Source organism: Panthera onca, chromosome C2 (assembly GCF_046562875.1).
Source record: "Panthera onca isolate mPanOnc1 chromosome C2, mPanOnc1 haplotype 2, whole genome shotgun sequence".
NCBI classification, from domain to species: Eukaryota; Metazoa; Chordata; class Mammalia; order Carnivora; family Felidae; genus Panthera; species Panthera onca.
This window is the reverse complement of record NC_138347.1, coordinates 115,162,383-115,182,375: the sequence shown is the minus strand read 5'-3', so window position 1 is coordinate 115,182,375 and position 19,993 is coordinate 115,162,383. Positions and strand designations below refer to the sequence as shown.

The 19,993-nt window shown below is 41.0% G+C and overlaps 2 protein-coding genes across 9 annotated transcripts in view; one reads left to right on the top strand and one right to left on the bottom strand.

The window, feature by feature from the left end:
• The first annotated feature begins 492 nt into the window (after positions 1-492).
• The window catches only part of HPS3 (HPS3 biogenesis of lysosomal organelles complex 2 subunit 1), a 44,715-nt gene continuing 25,214 nt past the window's right edge, over positions 493-19,993 (top strand). For 7 of the 8 annotated variants that reach the window (XR_009612105.3, XR_009612102.3, XR_009612103.3 and 4 more), the window contains exons 1-5: positions 493-811; positions 8,600-9,091; positions 9,747-9,918; positions 10,024-10,109; positions 18,020-18,212. Coding sequence is in view for 4 of the 8 variants with exons in the window: in XM_060638909.3 (XP_060494892.3) it covers positions 595-811; positions 8,600-9,091; positions 9,747-9,918; positions 10,024-10,109; positions 18,020-18,212 (1,160 nt within the window). In the remaining 4 variants the exon portion in view is untranslated. Of the gene's footprint in view, positions 812-5,334; positions 5,510-8,599; positions 9,092-9,746; positions 9,919-10,023; positions 10,110-18,019; positions 18,213-19,993 lie in introns of those variants that run through there. The other variant, XM_078432256.2, reaches the window with a different exon arrangement.
• Positions 10,210-19,993, bottom strand: part of LOC132683211 (ceruloplasmin) — a 96,400-nt gene continuing 86,616 nt past the window's right edge. The window contains exon 19 of the mRNA XM_078432253.2: positions 10,210-10,310. Within this exon, the coding sequence (XP_078288379.1) occupies positions 10,243-10,310 (68 nt within the window). The 3' untranslated portion in view covers positions 10,210-10,242. The remainder of the gene's footprint in view (positions 10,311-19,993) is intronic.

Genomic DNA, 19,993 nt, shown 5'->3' with positions numbered 1-19,993 from the left:
CTTTTGCTAAGCACATTCTAAGTGTTGCTCCTTCCAACAAACAACTCTTCAGTATATTTAGCCCGGAGTTGAGCCGTGTGCACTGCACTTCAGTTTTCCCAGCCCTATCCTCCAGAAGCTCACAGGCTATCAGGGAGACACGAGTGATGCCCCTGAATCAGGAACAAAATGGTACAAGATCACAGATGATCACATGTTTAAACGTACTCAAGGGCCTAAACATCTCGCCCAGCCCAAAACAGGATTGTAAAATGACAAATGAAGGGACACACAGGTCTCTAGGCCCGTCAACCACGCAGCGCGGAGCAGTGCCAGCACAGGGCGGCCGGGTCCAAGTCCCAGGACTAGGGGCCTGTGGGGCGCGGGTGCGCCGGGCAGAGGCGACTGCTCCCCAGCCGGGCCTTGCCCCGTAACTAGCAGCCACTTTAAGAAGGGGAGCCGCAGGCGACCCGGGTGGAGCTCACGTGACTCGGCTCTGTGCAATCGCTGGCGGAAGTGGTCCAGCTCCGGTGACCGGCACGGGGTCTCCAGGCGCCCCGCGGGGCGTGCAGGAGGGAGCCGCCCCGCCGGGCTGCCCCGCAGTGGGTCGCCAGGATGGTGCAGCTGTACAATCTGCACCCGTTCGGGTCGCAGCAGGTGGTGCCCTGCAAGTTGGAGCCGGAGCGGTTCTGCGGAGGCGGACGCGACGCGCTCTTCGTGGCGGCAGGCTGTAAGGTGGAGGCATTCGCAGTGGCGGGACAGGAGTTGTGCCAGCCGAGGTGCGCCTTTTCCACGCTGGGCAGGGTGCTGTGCCTGGCCTACAGCGAGGCCGGTGAGTAATGGCGAGGCCAAGGGGTGCCTGGACCCCAGCTTGGGGCCTCCTTCCTAGAGGACCGAGCGTCCTCGGCGGCACTCTGGGTGGGGAGAGGACTTCGTGCTTCCCGGAACTTGCCGGATGGTGTTGGGGGTCCGGCGGCTGATTGCTGAAGGTGCTCTGAGCTGCGCCGTAGTCCTGGCAACCGCAGGTGAGCGCCTGCTTCTAGTGGGGGGTGGGGAGGGATTGCATCGCTGACTGCTCCTTATCTCGCATGCTCAGGAGAAAGGCCCGTGGTTGGGTGGCTGGGTTCCACTCAGCCGAGACACTTCAAAACAAACAATAAAATTCCAAACACCCAAACTCAAAAGTATAGAAAATTTCAAACACATACCAAAGTAGGGAGACTAGTATCCTGCGCCCCAGTACTTCCAGCTTCAATAAATATGCCAACTCGTGGCCAGTCCTTTTACATCTATACCTTTATCGACTTCTTGTCGGTTTTTGAAAGCTCACATTATGTGCTGGGTTTTAAATCTATGTAAGTGGAACTCAGGCCATAGACCCCGCCCCCGACAAAATGGTGTAATAACACCCATTACCCTTTTCCCACCGAAATGTGAAGCAGCACCAAGAAATATATCAGGTACTGTGTGAGTATATTCTATTTTAGAGAAATTCAATATTTAAAAATAGGTAGTATTTAGATTACAGAAGGATTTATCATAGGATTATTTTAACTGCCTAATAATCCACTTAAAGTTGGATTTCTGGTTTTCAAGAGTGGTGTAAATGTTTAAGTGGCAGTATTTATGGTGGAAAAGCCTATGGCTTAGGGGCTTACTAATAAAGTAGGGAGCATGAACTTGGAGGACTGGAGATCTCATTCTAATTCCTACTGTGTCTGCAACTGGTTGGGTGTGAGTTTATAGAAACTTTAGGGTCTCAGTCTCTGTTTAAAAAAAAAAAAAGTTGAATTACTAGATCAGTGATTTCCAGACATTGGGGTTTTGTGGATCAGTAAAAAACTATGGGGTATCATCCATAGTATGATGTATATGACTGGTCATTTTGTCAAGTAAAGATACATATTTTTAAAAATGAAAAGCCCGACTATTGATTGCAACCATAAGAGAAAAAAGAGCCTCAAACATTGGATGTCTTTGCTTTATGAGCAACTTATTGTGCTGTTATTTTTGCTTTTTGACTAGCGAAGACAACAACAGAAGCCCCCACTGATCCACAGATATTTTTGAAAGCCACTCATTAGATCTGTGTGTTCTCTATCAGCAGAAGATTCTGATTTGGGTATTTCTACTGAAGTCTTTCTTTTAATCATCTTTCAATATTGGTAGTTTTCCTCATCTGGCTCCCCTTTTAAGCATGGAGGTTCTCACCTTCAAGAGCTCTACTGAGTGGCAAACTCCCCAGTTTCAAGGTGTGTGGGGTGTGTGTGTGTGTGTGTGTGTGTGTGTGTGTGTGTGTGAGTGTGTGTGTGTGTGTGAGTGTGTGTGTGTGTGTGTGTGAGAGAGAGTGTGTGTGTGTGTGAGTGTGTGTGTGTGTGTGTGTGTGAGTGTGTGTGTGTGTGTGAGAGAGAGAGAGAGAAAGAGAGAAAGGGGCAGAGACAGAGAGCAGACATATTTACATGATTTGACCTATTCTTCCAAATCGATGTTTATTCTAGAATTGGAAGCGGCAGACATTATGTAAACCTCTGGTCTTCTTGCCTGTCAGTAGTGGTGATTCTGGGGACCCTTGGATGTCACTACTTGTGCATCAGAATCACCTGGGGGAACTTGAAAAAGTGCTGATGCCTGGACCACAACCTCACAGAAACTGTCAGTTTTCGGGGGTGTGGCCCAGCACGGGGGTGGGTCCAATATTTAGCCAAGATTGAGAACCACCTAGAGCCATACTGGCTGCTGTAAGCAGTGAGTAGCATGGTAACCTGATTAATGAGGCCTTGAAAAACAAAGACGTTTTTATAATCCAGTTGGCTGTCCTAAAGAAAGTTCAGGAGTCATGTGGTATGTGCCTTAGCATGGGTCAGATAGCTCAAGGGTAACTTTCAATCCTCAACTTGAAGACGACTGGGTACAACCCCTGGGTACAGCTTCTATTATTCTACACAAAGATGACTCCTCGCTATGCTGATATCCAGATAACTTGCCTTCCACTTTCCAGCTTTTTCCTTTTGGTTTCTTTCTTCCCATTCACAGTAATTTAGACATGGGAATTCCTGCTCTAAGTGCCTAGGGTCTTCCTCTGTAGCAAATCTCCCCCTGTCAAACACAGAATGAATTTTACATCAGCCATTTATATTTACTATAAGTGCTTTGCAGCTCTCTTACCCAAGTAGAAAACATTTTCATTTTTTAATCTCTAATTAGCGGGATGCTATTCTTCCTTTATAAAATTTGGGGGTGGTAGGGAGAATGTAGATAGAAATTTGAAGGACAGGGGCCCCTAACATCATTATCAGTAATGAAAACTTAATTGAGGCTTTGTGTGTGAACTGAGGAAGAGGAGATGTGAGGACTTATTGCTCTCAAAGGAGAAAGACCTGGTAGCCAGAGTTGAGTGTTGTGTGGGAGCTCTCATGCTGGACACTTGTTTATGGGGTGTCTGAAGGTGGTTGGGCAGGGAGGACAAGACCACATGGCCCTCATTGCCTGTTCTTTAGCACAAGTGTATTAAACGAGTCTGTCTATTACATCCTTCCCAAGCCCTGTGGTCTTTTAACTTTTCTAAAGCCATAAAACATATTTTGATGCGTTGTATATTATTTCTGCCTTCTGATGTCAATTTTGTCACAGGAGTGCTGCCTTTTCCTTAATCTTGTATTAGTGTTAACGAGGAAGTTTCTTATTTTTAAAAATCAGTGACTCTTAGCTTAAGAATAAATATGAGAGAGGCGCCTGGGTGGCTTAGTCGATTAAGCGTCCGACTTCAGCTCAGGTCATGATCTCACGGTCTGTGGGCTCGAGCCACATGTTGGACTCAGTGCTGACAGCTCAGAGCCTGGAGCCTACTTCAGATTCTGCCTCCCTTTCTCTCGCCCCTCCCGGTTTCTGCACACGCACGCTCTCAAAAATAAACATTAAAAAAAGAATAAATATGAGAACATTTTTCTAATTTACTTGACGAAGACAGAAGCTGTTGTAAAATAAGTAGAATAAAGTCCTGACCATATAATGCTTAAAAAAGTTTATAAGTCAGAGAGGAAGACAAATCCAATATGATTTTTTATATGTAGAATCTAAAACTAGAAAGACAACAGAAGAAAAAACAAACCTAATTGGTGGGGGCAGTGGGAGAAATAGGCGAACTGTTTCGTCTGTTTAAATAAATTAAATTGAAAAAGAGTTTAGTTTCTGTCTTTCATAAAGAGCTATTAACCTCCACAGACTCCTTTAGACTTGTATCTCTTTTTTAACATTTTGAGAAATAGTATTATTGGGGAATGAGCATCAGCTTTTGAGCTAACCAGATCCAGGTTTGAGTCCCAGTTCTATCATTTGTTGGCTGTGTTGCCTTAGGCAAGTTACCTAGTTTGTCTGAGTCCCAGATTCCTGATCTATAAAGTGGAGAATGAGAGTTTCATGAAGGTTTGTTGTGAGGATTAACTGAGAGAACTCTAAATCCCTGATCATAATGTTCATCAGGTAAACACACTTAGCAAGTTCTAATTCATTATAATAAAACAAGTTATTAAGCTGAAAACAGTATGGGCACTATCTACAGTTTGGAGATTATATATAAGAGGTATATAGACTTTATCAGTGAAATAGGTGTATGTTTATAGATGCATGAATAAAACAATTTTATTTAACTAAACAAATATTCTTGGTTTTAAAATTCATTTACTAACTTGAATATGCAAAGCACAGGCAACAAAAGAATAAAGTAAATTGGATATCACCAAATTAAAACTTTCTTGCATCTATCAAAGACAGTAGGACACTAACAACAGATTGAAAAGGCAATCCACAGAATGGAAGAAAATACTTGCAAAGCATATATCTGACAAGGGATTAATATCCAGAATATATAAAGAACTCCTATAACTTAATGACAGCAACAAAAGCCAATTCAAAAATGGGCAAATAGGCATTTCTTCAGATGCCAACGAGCGCATGAAAAGATGCTTACCATTATTATTACCAGGGAAGTGCAAATGAAACCCATAATGAGATACCACTTCACACCCATTAGGATGGCTGTTATTTAAAAAAAGAAAGAAAAGAGCAAGTGTTGATATGAATGTGGAGAAATTGGAATCCCTGTGCAATGCAGGAATGTAAAATGGTAGAGCTGCTGTGGAAAACAGTGTGGTGTTCCTCAAGAAATTAAATATAGGGTTACCATATGATCCAGCAATTTCACTTCTGGAAGTATAGAAACAAAGTAATTGAAAGCAGGGACTTGTCCAGATACTTGCACACCAATGTTCATAGCAGCGTTTTTTTTTTTTGAGAGCCAAGAAGTGGAAGCAACCCAATGTCCATCAACTGAGGAAAAGATGAACAAAATGTGGCATATGGCAGATCTATGCCTGCATGTTCATTGTAATATTATTTCTAATAGCCAAGACATGGAAACATCCTAAGTGTCCTTAAACAGATGAGGAAACATAAAATTGAATATTAATCAGCCTTAAAAGGGAAGGAAATTCTGATACATTTTACAACACAAATGAACCTTGAAGACATTATGGTAAGTGAAATGAGCCAGACACAAAAGGACAAATATTGTGCAATTCAGTTTACATGAGGTACCTGGAGTGAGCAAATTCATAGGGACAGAAGGTAGAATGGTCAGTGCCAGAGTCTGGGGGGGGGGGGCGGTGGGGAGGATGGGGAGTTATTGTTTTAGGGATAGTTTTGAGGAAGATGAAAAAGTTCTGGAGAAGGATGATGGTGATTGGTGCACAACAATGTGAATGTACTTAATACCACTGAATCGTACACCCAAAACTGGTTAAAATGGTAACGTTTACATTATGTATATTTTACCACAATAAAATAAAAAAATCACTTACTGAGGGGCTTCTGGGTGGCTCAGTCAGTTAAGCATCTGACTCTTGATTTCAGCTCAGGTCATGATCTCATAGTTTTTGGGATGGAGCCCCATGTCGGGCTCTGCACTGACAGCACAGAGCCTGCTTGAGATTCTCTCTCTCTCTCTCTCTCTCTTTCTCTCTCTCTCTCTCTCTTTCTGCCCCTCCCCCACATTCTCTCTATCTTTCTGTCTCTCTCTGTCTCTCTCTATTTTCCTCTCAAAATAAACTTAAAAAAATAAAAACAAAAATCATGTACTGAGGAAATTCTAGGAAGATGGAGGCTACAAGGCATCTTTGGACCCAACTCCATCCAAACTGCTTCTCTGGAATAGAGTGAGCAAATTTATGAAGCCTGCAGGGTACGTTTAGGTATTCTGCCAAGATACCCAGGGAATGAAAGGTGTAGGTTCCATTTTTGTGGTATCAGAGGAACTAGCATCAGGAGAAGCCTTGCCCTTCTGGAAGGTTGGCTCATTTCGGACGAGGAGGGGACCTGGCCAGCACAGTAAGTGTCTGCAGAAAGGGGCTGCTTGCTCGCTGTGTGTCTGTGGGAAGTCATTATGCTAACAACAGCGTTTCAGTTTCAGTTCATTAGAAAAGGACTTATTTACCAAATACTGTTAGTAAATAGTAGATTCTACATTTGGAAAAACCTTGATGTTTCTCCCCCTCAAAGTTCTAAAGATTAAAAATTTAAATTAAGAAGCTGCTAAACTAGAACATGTAAGAATATAACTACGTAATTTGGAGGACATAGGAGACTGTTTAAGCAAATTAGGAAACTCAGAGGCCAAGCAGGAAATGATACATATCTGACTACATACATATCTGACTATTTTTACTATAGTAAAAGATGCCATAAGTGAAGTCAAATGTCAAAGAATAGACTACCAAAAACAATTTGCTATTCATGAGCAACAAAAGATTAATATCACTTTTACCCGGAGAACTGCTATTTCTTAATAAGGAAAACAAATTAAACATCCTAATAAAGTAGATAACTTGCAGAAGAGAAATTATACATGGCTGATAAACATAGGAGAAGATGGCCAGCTTTAGAAATGGTCTGGAAAATATAACTTACAATAACCTTAAGAGTCCATGTTTCCCCATCACATTGAGTCAGTACTAGTGAGGATATGGGGAAACAGGCATGTTCAAACGATGCTGCTGGCAACATGAATTCCTGTTATGTAATTGTGATAGAATCTGGCAATATCTTTTTTTTTTTTTGAGTTGGGTTTTTTTTAAGATTATTTATTTTGTGTGTCTGAGAGAGAGAGAGAGAGAGAGAGCACGTGCACACACAAGTGCGGGAGGGGCAAAGAGAGAGGGAGAGAGAGAATCCAAGCAGGCTCTGTGCAGTCAACACAGAGCCCAATACGGGTCTCAAACCCACGAACTGTGAGATCATGACCTGAGCCGAAATTGAGAGGCAGATGCTTAACTGACTGAGCCACCCAGATGCCCTGAATCTGGCAACATCTTAAAATTTAACACGTACCTGCTCTTTGGCCCAATATTCTCACTTTTTGGAATTCATGCCATTGAAACAAACCCCTAGGAAATAAATATAGGTATAGGCCTATTTATTACAGCATGAAGTAAAGTGGCAGAAAAACTGGAAAAACTTGAATGTGTATCAATAGGGCATTGTTAAATAAATTATGGCACATGTATACATCTAATATGCAGATAATTTTAATAAAAGGATGTTAGATACCCATGTATTGACCTGGAGGCCAAGATTTATTGGTAATTTTTAGAAGTAGTAGATTGTTAAATATATTCGGTGTGATTCCATTTTGGTGAATAAAAAGAAAGACAAAACACTACTCTGTGATCTATGTGTATTTGAGAAAGCTGTGTGTGTTAACACTGGCTTCTCACAGATTGGACTGTAGGGGAGGGTTTATGCTTTTCATTTTGCATCTCTTTACCACTTTGATTTCTCACAACAGAGAATAACTACAAAATCATAATTTAAAAAATATAATAAAATCAACAGTTGAGGGAAAATCAATTGGATTTAAGTTTTATTCAATATGTTCAGCTTTATCCTATTTCTCAGAGTTGACATGAAAGTGTGACTTGTGAGAAGCGGGGTTCAACCTACAGGAAACATTCAGAGCTAAGATAAGGAAAACTAAAATTTCTATGCAAGCAACATGAATCACTTAAGACATAATGGGGAGAGATTTATTTCAGAACCTAAATGCCTAATGTCAGTTAAAAATATACCTAAGATCCGGGGGGGCACCTGGGTGGCTCAGTTAGTTAAGCATCCGACTTTGGCTCAGGTCATGATCTCACAGTTCGTGAAATTGAGCCCTGGGTTGGGCTCTGTGCTGACAGCTCAGAGCCTGGAGCCTGCTTTGGATTCTATGCCTCCCTCTCTCTCTGATCCCCGCCCCCCCCCCCCCACTCGCGCTCTCTGTCTCTCAAAAATAAAACACTTAAAAACATGTTTTAAATGTATATATACATATATATATGTACGTATATATATACATGTGTATACATATGTATACACACACACACACACACACATATATATATACACACGTACACACACACACACACACACACACACATACCTAAGATCCTATTGATTCAGGTTTTGTTTGAGTCAGTGTTTAATTCAACCATTCACATTAGAATTCACTAATAGTTCCTTTTCATGGCACAAGGTAAGTGGTTGTTTCTAATTACACATTCTAAGTGTAATCTTACTTTCTTCTCAGGAGACTATTTGGCAGCAATTGAAGAGAAAAACAAAGCTACGTTTCTACGTGCATATGTGAACTGGAGAAGTAAAAGGACTGAAAACTGTCGTGTGTGTATCCGAATGGTTGGACATAAAGTGGAGGCACCCTTCAGCGACACCTTCAGAGACCAGATGTCTATTATTGAAATGCCACTTTCTGAGGCCCCCTTGTGCATTTCCTGTTGCCCGGTGAAAGGAGACCTTCTCGTTGGTTGCACAAATAAGTTAGTCTTATTTAGTTTGAAGTATCAGATCATTAGTGAAGAATTCTCAATATTAGACTTTGAACGGTCTTTAATTATACACATAGATAATATCGTTCCTGTTGAAATTTCATTTTGTGTTGGATATGTTGCTCTCATGTCAGACTTAGAAGTCTTAATCGTGAAACTGGAGTCAGACCCTAAAACTGGAGAGAGTGTTAACTACCAGCCACTTAAGATCAACAATCCAATGAGACAGACAGAAGGTAAATGAATTTAGCTTGCTTTCTTATTTTAGGTGTAGAGAAAACCCTTCTGGTAATATCTGAAGGGCTCTAGTATATATATATATATATATATATACACATATATATATATATGTGTATATATATATATATATATATACATATATATATGTGTGTGTGTGTGTATACATACCACCAATATATATATATATGCCACCAAGCCACGTTATTTATAGATTCAGTTATTCCTAATACATGGGATTTTGGTTTATGATCTGGCTGCCCAAATCTTCCTCCATAGCATGTCAGTGTGTTTCAGCATATACCTGTCAGTAGAAATAATGGAAGAGCTGAGGAGGAGTTTCTAGCCCCAGGTCTCATACTTACAAGGTGAATGGCCTTGGGTTAGGAATACCATCTCTGAGCTTCAATTTCCTCATGTATAAGATTGGGATGATAATATCCTGTTGTACTTTATCAGTTGTGAGGAATACATGAGGAAATGTTAGGCTTCTCAAAACCATAGTGCCTTGTAAACATATGAGATGTCCATATGTATAAATAAATAAAGTTACTGTATGTTTATTTAATTGATATGAGGATGTTGTGAAATTTAATTTTCACTCAAGTAGTACTTGGAGTTATTAAACTCTTTTCTTAAATTTTATTTTTTAAGGCATCAGTAATGAAACTTTGCAGCTTGACTCAGATGATTTTGTTATCTGTCAAAAGCCCGTGGAACTTCTTGGTGAAAAAAGTAGCCAGTCTGGAGTATCTGTTACACTGGAGTCAACTGGATTAGATGATAAAACCATAAAATATTACCACGTTCAGCACCTGCTTTATAAGTATTAGAAAGCTTTTTATTCACCAGCATTTAATATGTATTTACGTGCTTAGAAGTACACGGAAATTAGATCTCTCCTTCTTTCTCTCTTTTTTTAAATTCACAGACGTTTTGCTCCTGATATTTCATCCCTTGTCTTATCTGATGACATCAAGTTGCACTCACTTCAGCTGCTACCCATTTACGAAACAGGTAAGTATGTCAGTGCAATGGTGTAATGAGGTGAAAAGGCTCTGGGCTGGGAGGAAAGACTGCTGCGGGTATTATGTTAGGCTCTTCTACTGAGTCTCCCTGGGACCTTACACAAGTTCTTTAGCAAATAATGCTAAGGAGTGCTCCTGTGAGCACTGAAAAGGGAAGTTGTATCTGCTAGGAGAAGCCATGGAGAAGACGTGACAGACAAAAGCCATTTCTGTTTTTGAAATGATTACTTGGCCCAAAAAGGGAAATTGGAGCCTTTTTATAGCCGGGGTTTAGCTGAGTTTTAGCTGGGTATTTGGCGGAGCTTCTTAGGATGGCTTTATGAACAAGGTGGAAAATATGGACCAAATGGAAATTCATTCAGAGTAGTGGTTTTCAGCCTTGCTGCACATGGGGTTTGCTTGGATGCTTTTAAGAATACTGATGCCCAGGCTCCACATGCTGGAGATTCTGACTTAATTGGTCAACTATGACACCTGGGCATCAGTAGTTTTTAAAAGCTCCCTGGAACCTAATGGGCAGCCAAGACTGAGAATTGCCATTGGGTTTTGTGCTTAGTTCTGGCCTGCTTGGCATCTTTAGATCTTGCCTAGAGAACGAACGATATAAATATTATTCTGATTAAACGTGTTCATAACCTTCCTTTAGTTTTTTCTTTCTTTTAGTAAACATGTATTGATTACCTATTGTGTTGGGTATTGGGCTGAGTACTAGGGAACAGTAATGAACAGTACTAGGCAAAGTACTTGCACTCGTGGAGCTTATTGTCTTGGGAGTGGGGGGAAGCAGATGTTAACTGAATAATCACAAAAAGGAGTATACAGTTACACACTGAAATGAATGCTCTGTGGGAAAAGAACCCTGCCTTGAGAGCCTATAATAAAGATATTAATCTCATCTAGGGGTCAGGGAAGGCTTCCTGAGAAAGAGGATCTGAAGAATGAATCAAGGCTGATTTGGGGATAGGGTTGGTGCAGAGGAAGCAACAAAGGTGTTGTGGTAGAGGGAAAATCTTATATTTGAGGAACTGAGAGAAGCAAGGGAGGAGAGCAAAGGAGAGGGGGTTATTAGACAAAGCTGGAGACCAGACAGGGCCCATAGCCTTGCTAGAGGGTCAACTTCTCCCTTTTCCTCTCTTTTCTTTGCAGTCGATTTAGCAAGAAGTTGGATTAATACCACAGAATTTCCCATAATCTGAATTTTGCTGATTGACTCCCCACAGTGTCATTTAACATGTTCCTGTATCTCCTATATTTCCTTGTGATTTGGTAGTTAGATATAAAACTATACTGTTCAGTATGGTAGCCGTTAGCCACCTGCTGCTGTTGGGCACTGAAATGTGACTATTCTAAATTGAGATATAGTGTTAGGTGTAAAATTCATGCCATATCTTGAAGACTTAGTACAGAAATATATATATATATATATATATATATATATATATATATATATATATATAAAATATCTCATTGATTTTTTTGTTGACTACTCATTGAAATGGTAATATGGATATGATGGGTGAATACAATATATTATTAAAATTTTGCCTGTTTATTTTTACTTTTTATTTTTTTTATTTTTATTTTTTTTTATTTTTTATTTTTATTTATTTTTTTTTTTATTTTTTAATATATGAAATTTACTGTCAAATTGGTTTCCATACAACACCCAGTGCTCATCCCAAAAGGTGCCCTCCTCAATACCCATCACCCACCCTGCCCTCCCTCCCACCCCCCATCAACCCTCAGTTTGTTCTCAGTTTTTAACAGTCTCTAATGCTTTGGCTCTCTCCCACTCTAACCTCTTTTTTTTTTTTTTTTTTTTTTTCCTTCCCCTCCCCCATGGGTTTCTGTTATGTTTCTCAGGATCCACATAAGAGTGAAACCATATGGTATCTGTCTTTCTCTGTATGGCTTATTTCACTTAGCATCACACTCTCCAGTTCCATCCATGTTGCTACAAAAGGCCATATTTCATTTTTTCTCATTGCCACGTAGTATTCCATTGTGTATATAAACCACAATTTCTTTATCCATTCATCAGTTGATGGACATTTAGGCTCTTTCCATAATTTGGCTATTGTTGAGAGTGCCGCTATAAACATTGGGGTACAGGTGCCCCTATGCATCAGTACTCCTGTATCCCTTGGATAAATTCCTAGCAGTGCTATTGCTGGGTCATAGGGTAGGTCTATTTTTAATTTTCTGAGGAACCTCCACACTGTTTTCCAGAGCGGCTGCACCAATTTGCATTCCCACCAACAGTGCAAGAGGGTTCCTGTTTCTCCACATCCTCTCCAGCATCTATAGTCTCCTGATTTCTTCATTTTGGCCACTCTGACTGGCGTGAGGTGGTATCTGAGTGTGGTTTTGATTTGTATTTCCCTGATAAGGAGCGACGTTGAACATCTTTTCATGTGCCTGTTGGCCATCCGGATGTCTTCTTTAGAGAAGTGTCTATTCATGTTTTCTGCCCATTTCTTCACTGGGTTATTTGTTTTTCGGGTGCGGAGTTTGATGAGCTCTTTATAGATTTTGGATACTAGCCCTTTGTCCGATGTGTCATTTGCAAATATCTTTTCCCATTCTGTTGGTTGCCTTTTAGTTTTGTTGCTTGTTTCCTTTGCTGTGCAGAAGCTTTTTATCTTCATAAGGTCCCAGTAATTCACTTTTGCTTTTAATTCCCTTGCCTTTGGGGATGTGCCGAGTAAGAGATTGCTACGGCTGAGGTCAGAGAGGTCTTTTCCTGCTTTCTCCTCTAAGGTTTTGATGGTTTCCTGTCTCACATTCAGGTCCTTTATCCATTTTGAGTTTATTTTTGTGAATGGTGTGAGAAAGTGGTCTAGTTTCAACCTTCTGCATGTTGCTGTCCAGTTCTCCCAGCACCATTTGTTAAAGAGACTGTCTTTTTTCCATTGGATGTTCTTTCCTGCTTTGTCAAAGATGAGTTGGCCATACGTTTGTGGGTCTAGTTCTGGGGTTTCTATTCTATTCCATTGGTCTATGTGTCTGTTTTTATGCCAATACCATGCTGTCTTGATGATGACAGCTTTGTAGTAGAGGCTAAAGTCTGGGATTGTGATGCCTCCTGCTTTGGTCTTCTTCTTCAAAATTACTTTGGCTATTCGGGGCCTTTTGTGGTTCCATATGAATTTTAGGATTGCTTGTTCTAGTTTCGAGAAGAATGCTGGTGCAATTTTGATTGGGATTGCATTGAATGTGTAGATAGCTTTGGGTAGTATTGACATTTTGACAATATTTATTCTTCCAATCCATGAGCAGGAATGTCTTTCCATTTCTTTATATCTTCTTCAATTACCTGCATAAGCTTTCTATAGTTTTCAGCATACAGATCTTTTACATCTTTGGTTAGATTTATTCCTAGGTATTTTATGCTTCTTGGTGCAATTGTGAATGGGATCAGTTTCTTCATTTGTCTTTCTGTTGCTTCATTGTTAGTGTATAAGAATGCAACTGATTTCTGCACATTGATTTTGTATCCTGCAACTTTGCTGAATTCATGTATCAGTTCTAGCAGACTTTTGGTGGAGTCTATCGGATTTTCCATGTATAATATCATGTCATCTGCAAAAAGCGAAAGCTTGACTTCATCTTTGCCAATTTTGATGCCTTTGATTTCCTTTTGTTGTCTGATTGCTGATGCTAGAACTTCCAGCACTATATTAAACAGCAGCGGTGACAGTGGGCATCCCTGTCGTGTTCCTGATCTCAGGGAAAAAGCTCTCAGTTTTTCCCCGTTGAGGATGATGTTAGCTGTGGGCTTTTCATAAATGGCCTTTATGATCTTTAAGTATGTTCCTTCTATCCCGACTTTCTCAAGGGTTTTTATTAAGAAAGGGTGCTGGATTTTGTCAAAGGCCTTTTCTGCATCGATTGACAGGATCATATGGTTCTTCTCTTTTTTTTTGTTAATGTGATGTATCACGTTGATCGATTTGCGAATGTTGAACCAGCCCTGCATCCCAGGAATGAATCCCACTTGATCATGGTGAATAATTCTTTTGATATGCTGTTGAATTAGATTTGCTAGTATCTTATTAAGAATTTTTGCATCCATATTCATCAGGGATATTGGCCTGTAGTTCTCTTTTTTTACTGGGTCTCTGTCTGGTTTAGGAATCAAAGTAATACTGGCTTCATAGAATGAGTCTGGAAGTTTTCCTTCCCTTTCTATTTCTTGGAATAGCTTGAGAAGGATAGGTATTATCTCTGCTTTAAATGTCTGGTAGAACTCCCCTGGGAAGCCATCTGGTCCTGGACTCTTATTTGTTGGGAGATTTTTGATAACCGATTCAATTTCTTCGCTGGTTATGGGTCTGTTCAAGCTTTCTATTTCCTCCTGATTGAGTTTTGGAAGAGTGTGGGTGTTTAGAAATTTGTCCATTTCTTCCAGGTTGTCCAATTTGCTGGCATATAATTTTTCATAGTATTCCCTGATAATTGTTTGTATCTCTGAGGGATTGGTTGTAATCATTCCATTTTCATTCATGATTTTATCTATTTGGGTCATCTCCCTTTTCTTTTTGAGAAGCCTGGCTAGAGGTTTGTCAATTTTGTTTATTTTTTCAAAAAACCAACTCTTGGTTTCGTTGATCTGCTCTACAGTTTTTTTAGATTCTATATTGTTTATTTCTGCTCTGATCTTTATTATTTCTCTTCTTCTGCTGGGTTTAGGCTGCCTTTGCTGTTCTGCTTCTATTTCCTTTAGGTGTGCTGTTAGATTTTGTATTTGGGATTTTTCTTGTTTCTTGAGATAGGCCTGGATTGCAATGTATTTTCCTCTCAGGACTGCCTTCGCTGCATCCCAGAGCGTTTGGATTGTTGTATTTTCATTTTCGTTTGTTTCCATATATGTTTTAATTTCTTCTCTAATTGCCTGGTTGACCCACTCATTCGTTAGTAGGGTGTTCTTTAACCTCCATGCTTTTGGAGGTTTTCCAGACTTTTTCCTGTGGTTGATTTCAAGCTTCATAGCATTGTGGTCTGAAAGTATGCATGGTATAATTTCAATTCTTGTAAACTTATGAAGGGCTGTTTTGTGACCCAGTATATGATCTATCTTGGAGAATGTTCCATGTGCACTCGAGAAGAAAGTATATTCTGTTGCTTTGGGATGCAGAGTTCTAAATATATCTGTCAAGTCCATCTGATCCAATGTATCATTCAGGGCCCTTGTTTCTTTATTGACTGTGTGTCTAGATGATCTATCCATTTCTGTAAGTGGGGTGTTAAAGTCCCCTGCAATGACCACATTCTTATCAATAAGGTTGCTTATGTTTATGAGTAATTGTTTTATATATCTGGGGGCTCGGGTATTTGGCGCATAGACATTTATAATAGTTAGCTCTTCCTGGTGGATAGACCCTGTGATTATTATATAATGCCCTTCTTCATCTCTTGTTACAGCCTTTAATTTAAAGTCTAGTTTGTCTGATATAAGTATGGCTACTCCAGCTTTCTTTTGGCTTCCAGGAGCATGATAAATAGTTCTCCATCCCCTCACTCTCAATCTAAAGGTGTCCTCAGATCTAAAATGAGTCTCTTGTAGACAGCAAATAGATGGGTCTTGTTTTTTTATCCATTCTGATACCCTATGTCTTTTAGTTGGCGCATTTAATCCATTTACATTCAGTGTTATTATAGAAAGATATGGGTTTAGAGTCATTGTGATGTCTGTATGTTTTATGCTTGTAGTGATGTCTCTGGTACTTTGTCTCACAGGATCCCCCTTAGGATCTCTTGTAGGGCTGGTTTCGTGGTGACAAATTCCTTCAGTTTTTGTTTGTTTGGGAAGACCTTTATCTCTCCTTCTATTCTAAATGACAGACTTGCTGGATAAAGGATTCTCGGCTGCATATTTTTTCTGTTTAGCACACTGTAGATATCGTGCCAAGCCTTTCTGGCCTGCCAAGTTTCAAAGGAGAGATCAGTCACGAGTCTTATAGGTCTCCCTTTATATGTGAGGGCACGTTTATCCCTTGCTGCTTTCAGAATTTTCTCTTTATCCTTGTATTTTGCCAGTTTCACTATGATATGTCGTGCAGAAGATCGATTCAAGTTACGTCTGAAGGGAGTTCTCTGTGCCTCTTGGATTTCAATGCCTTTTTCCTTCCCCAGTTCAGGGAAGTTCTCAGCTATAATTTGTTCAAGTACCCCTTCAGCACCCTTCCCTCTCTCTTCCTCCTCTGGGATACCAATTATGCGTATATTATTTTTTTTTAGTGTATCACTTAGTTCTCTAATTTTCCCCTCATACTCCTGGATTTTTTTATCTCTCTTTCTTTCAGCTTCCTCTTTCTCCATAACTTTATCTTCTAGTTCACCTATTCTCTCCTCTGCCTCTTCAAGCCGAGCCATCGTGGATTCCATTTTGTTTTGCAATTCGTTTAAAGCGTTTTTCAACTCCTCGTGACTGTTCCTTAGTCCCTCGATCTTTGTGGCAAGAGATTCTCTGCTGTCCTGTATACTGTTTTCAAGCGCAGCGATTAATTTTATGACTATTATTCTAAATTCACTTTCTGTTATATTATTTAAATCCTTTTTGATCAGTTCATTAGCTGTTGTTATTTCCTGGAGATTCTTCTGAGGGGAATTCTTCCGTTTGGTCATTTTGGAGAGTCCCTGGCGTGGTGAGGACCTGCAGTGCACTTCCCCTGTGCTGTGGTGTATAACTGGAGTTAGTGGGCGGGGCCGCAGTCCGACCCGATGTCTGCCCCCAGCCCACTGCTGGGGCCACAGTCAGACTGGTGTGTGCCTTCTCTTCCCCTCTCCTAGGGGCGGGATTCACTGTGGGGTGGCGTGTCCCGTCTGGGCTACTTGCACACTGCCAGGCTTGTGTTGCTGGGGATCTGGCGTATTAGCTGGGGTGGGTAGGCAAGGTGCACGGGGGCTGGAGGGGCAGGCTTAGCTCGCTTCTCCTTAGGTGATCCACTTCAGGAGGAGCCCTGTGGCAGCGGGAGGGAGTCAGATCCGCTGCCGGAGGTTTGGCTCCGCAGAAGCACAGAGTTGGGTGTTTGCGCGGAGCGAGCAAGTTCCCTGGCAGGAACTGGTTCCCTTTGGGATTTTGGCTGGGGGATGGGCGGGGGAGATGGCGCTGGCGAGCGCCTTTGTTCCCCGCCAAGCTGAGCTCTGCCGTCCGGGGGCTCAGCAGCTCTCCCTCCCTTTGTCCTCCAGCCTTCCCGCTTTCCGAGCAGAGCTGTTCACTTATGACCTCCCAGACGCTAAGTCGCGCTTGCTGTCGGAACACAGTCTGTCCGGCCCCTCCGCTTTTGCCAGCCAGACTCGGGGGCTCTGCTTGGCCGGCGAGCCGCCCCTCCGCCCCGGCTCCCTCCCGCCAGTCCGTGGAGCGCGCACCGCCTCGCCGCCCTTCCTACCCTCTTCCGTGGGCCTCTAGTCTGCGCTTGACTCCGGAGACTCCCTTCTGCTAATCCTCTGGCGGTTTTCTGGGTTCTTTAGGCCTATTTTTACTTTTTAAAATGTGATTACTAGAAAACTTTAAATTACATATGTGGCTCATGTTATATTTCTTTTGACAATGCTGGTCTAGACCTAGTCTTGATTAGATGATGATGATGGTGATGTTTATGAAGATGATGATTGGGTAGCACAAGTCATGCTGACTTCTGTTGGAAGGTACCTGGTATCTGATTGACTTTTTATGATGTTAATAGCACTGATGACTATTACCTAGATCTGTGGATTTATTAGGGGTTGCAAAATGGTGATATTTTAATTCTATCACTCCCTCTTCATTTCTTACTGGCATTCCCTAAACAACTCTTTGGTTATCCACTGATAGACTTTTTTACTTAGAAAAGTGAAGATATTGATTCCCTTTATTTACTGGTTTCGTGGTTTTTCTCCCCCATTTTTTTCATGCAGGTTCTCCTACTTCTGATAGAAAAAAATTGTCTCAGGAAAAAGAATTGCTGAGTCTCTTTTGTTTTTTCTCATTACCTCATGTGGGCTATCTCTACATGGTTGTCAAATCTGTTGAATTAATGTCAGTTTACCAGTATCCTGAGAAGTCTCAGCAGGCAGTGCTCACACCACAATTTTTGCATGTCATTACAAGGTATGTTACAGTGTTACTTGCTAGCCTTCGAGTCACTTACTCTTCTGTAAACTCCTGACATGCTTCCTAAATCTTTAAATGGGAATTGTGTGAAATTATATATAGTACTATAAATTAATGATGTGTCTCTGTCTTTTGATGGCCCATATCTACATTTTCAATGCCAAATATTTAGATTCTGGTTTTGCCTTTGTTTTATTTTCTTAGATTGGCTAGGGGTCTTTGTAAGGAAGTATACAGTTCTTTCTGAGGAAATATTTTCATAGAGAATTTCGATGAAAAGTCAGTGGAGCCAGTCAGGACATCTCTAGATTTCTTTTTAGATTTCCTAATTTTTTTTCTCTGCTGTCATATTCTTTCTGTATGAGTTGAGTTATGTCATAATGGCTTAGAACTGTGAAGGAGCTAGAAAGGCTACCTGATTCTACCCTCTGATTAGTACAAATGGGGAAATAATCCAGAGGTTGGGATGGACAAGGACATTTGGCTAATTGGTGGCAGATGCCTTTTGAGTTGCCTTACCCTAATATGATGGCATGTAACCTGGGTTCCTGAGCAGGATTTTTGTCTCATTTCTTTTAATTTCAGCAGTAACTGGTGCTTTTGGTTCTATTTCCTGTTTTTTGAGCTTAGATTATGTGCAAGCCACTGCATTGGGCCCTCTGGCCAAGCAACTGTGAATAAGGTACAGCATTTGCTTTCTAAAGCAATAGCATAAGAGAAGGCCAGAGACACATACATGGGGCACAAACACTAGGGGATTTGTGAAAAATATTTTAAGCCTTTGTGAAAGTGGTGTAGGTACTGGAAGGAGGGAAATTACTTCTGGCTGAGTCATACCGGAAGTTTTTTGTGTTTGAAGTGAGAGAAGCTAGTTGGAATTTGACAGATGTAGATTAGAAGAGAAAGGCATTATAGATAGTGGGAAGACTATAAACAAAGGCTACGTCTAGTTTTGCGGGAGCATCCACTAATTAATTGCATAGGACAGTGATTTTTAATTATTTTTTCAACTGAGTGGTAGTATCAGTAGCCACAGGAAGTATATTCTGACAGCATAGAACTCACCTGGAGATTCTGCTACTCACCCGTATTGTGGTTGCTGCCTTCTCCTCCCGTTGTCTGGTGTAAGGAGAAATGCTGTTGTGTGTTTCCTAAGTGAACATCCTGGAGGTAGCTAGTCTTCATTTCCAACGTGTTGTGCATAGTGTTGTCCTTTAACTGTGAACTGTGAAGAAGCTGAAATGCAGAGAAGTGTTACAAATAATGCTTGAGAGAGAGCTCAGGGGTTTGAAAATTAAGGAAATATTTTAGGGTTTTGATCAAGAAAGTGATATAGTAAGAGCATTGTTTTAGGAAAATTAGTGGTGGCTGTTATGGGGAATGGATTGAACATAGATGAATCAGCTATTGAAATGGTTCAGGCAGGATAATGAGGGGCTGTATTTGGGCAGGGCAGTAGCAGTGAGAGGACAAGGAAGAATGGATGGGAGAGGCCTTGGCAAGAGAATGACAAGACTTTGTGTCTGATGGGATGGTGGGAATGGAGAGCCATGGAAAACCCCGCCGGAGTCTGCTTTTATGAAAGAATGGAGGCTGGTGTAAGGTGGGGCAAAAGAGAAGCTTAATTTAGGCATTTGAGCTGGAGGCACTTAGGGAATATTAAGGGGAAATGTTAAGTAGGCTTTTGGACACAGGACCGAAGATTAGAAAAGAGAGGAAAATGTATGTTTTATTACCATCAAAAAAGAGCTGATTATCAAAGCAGTGAGCATGGCCCC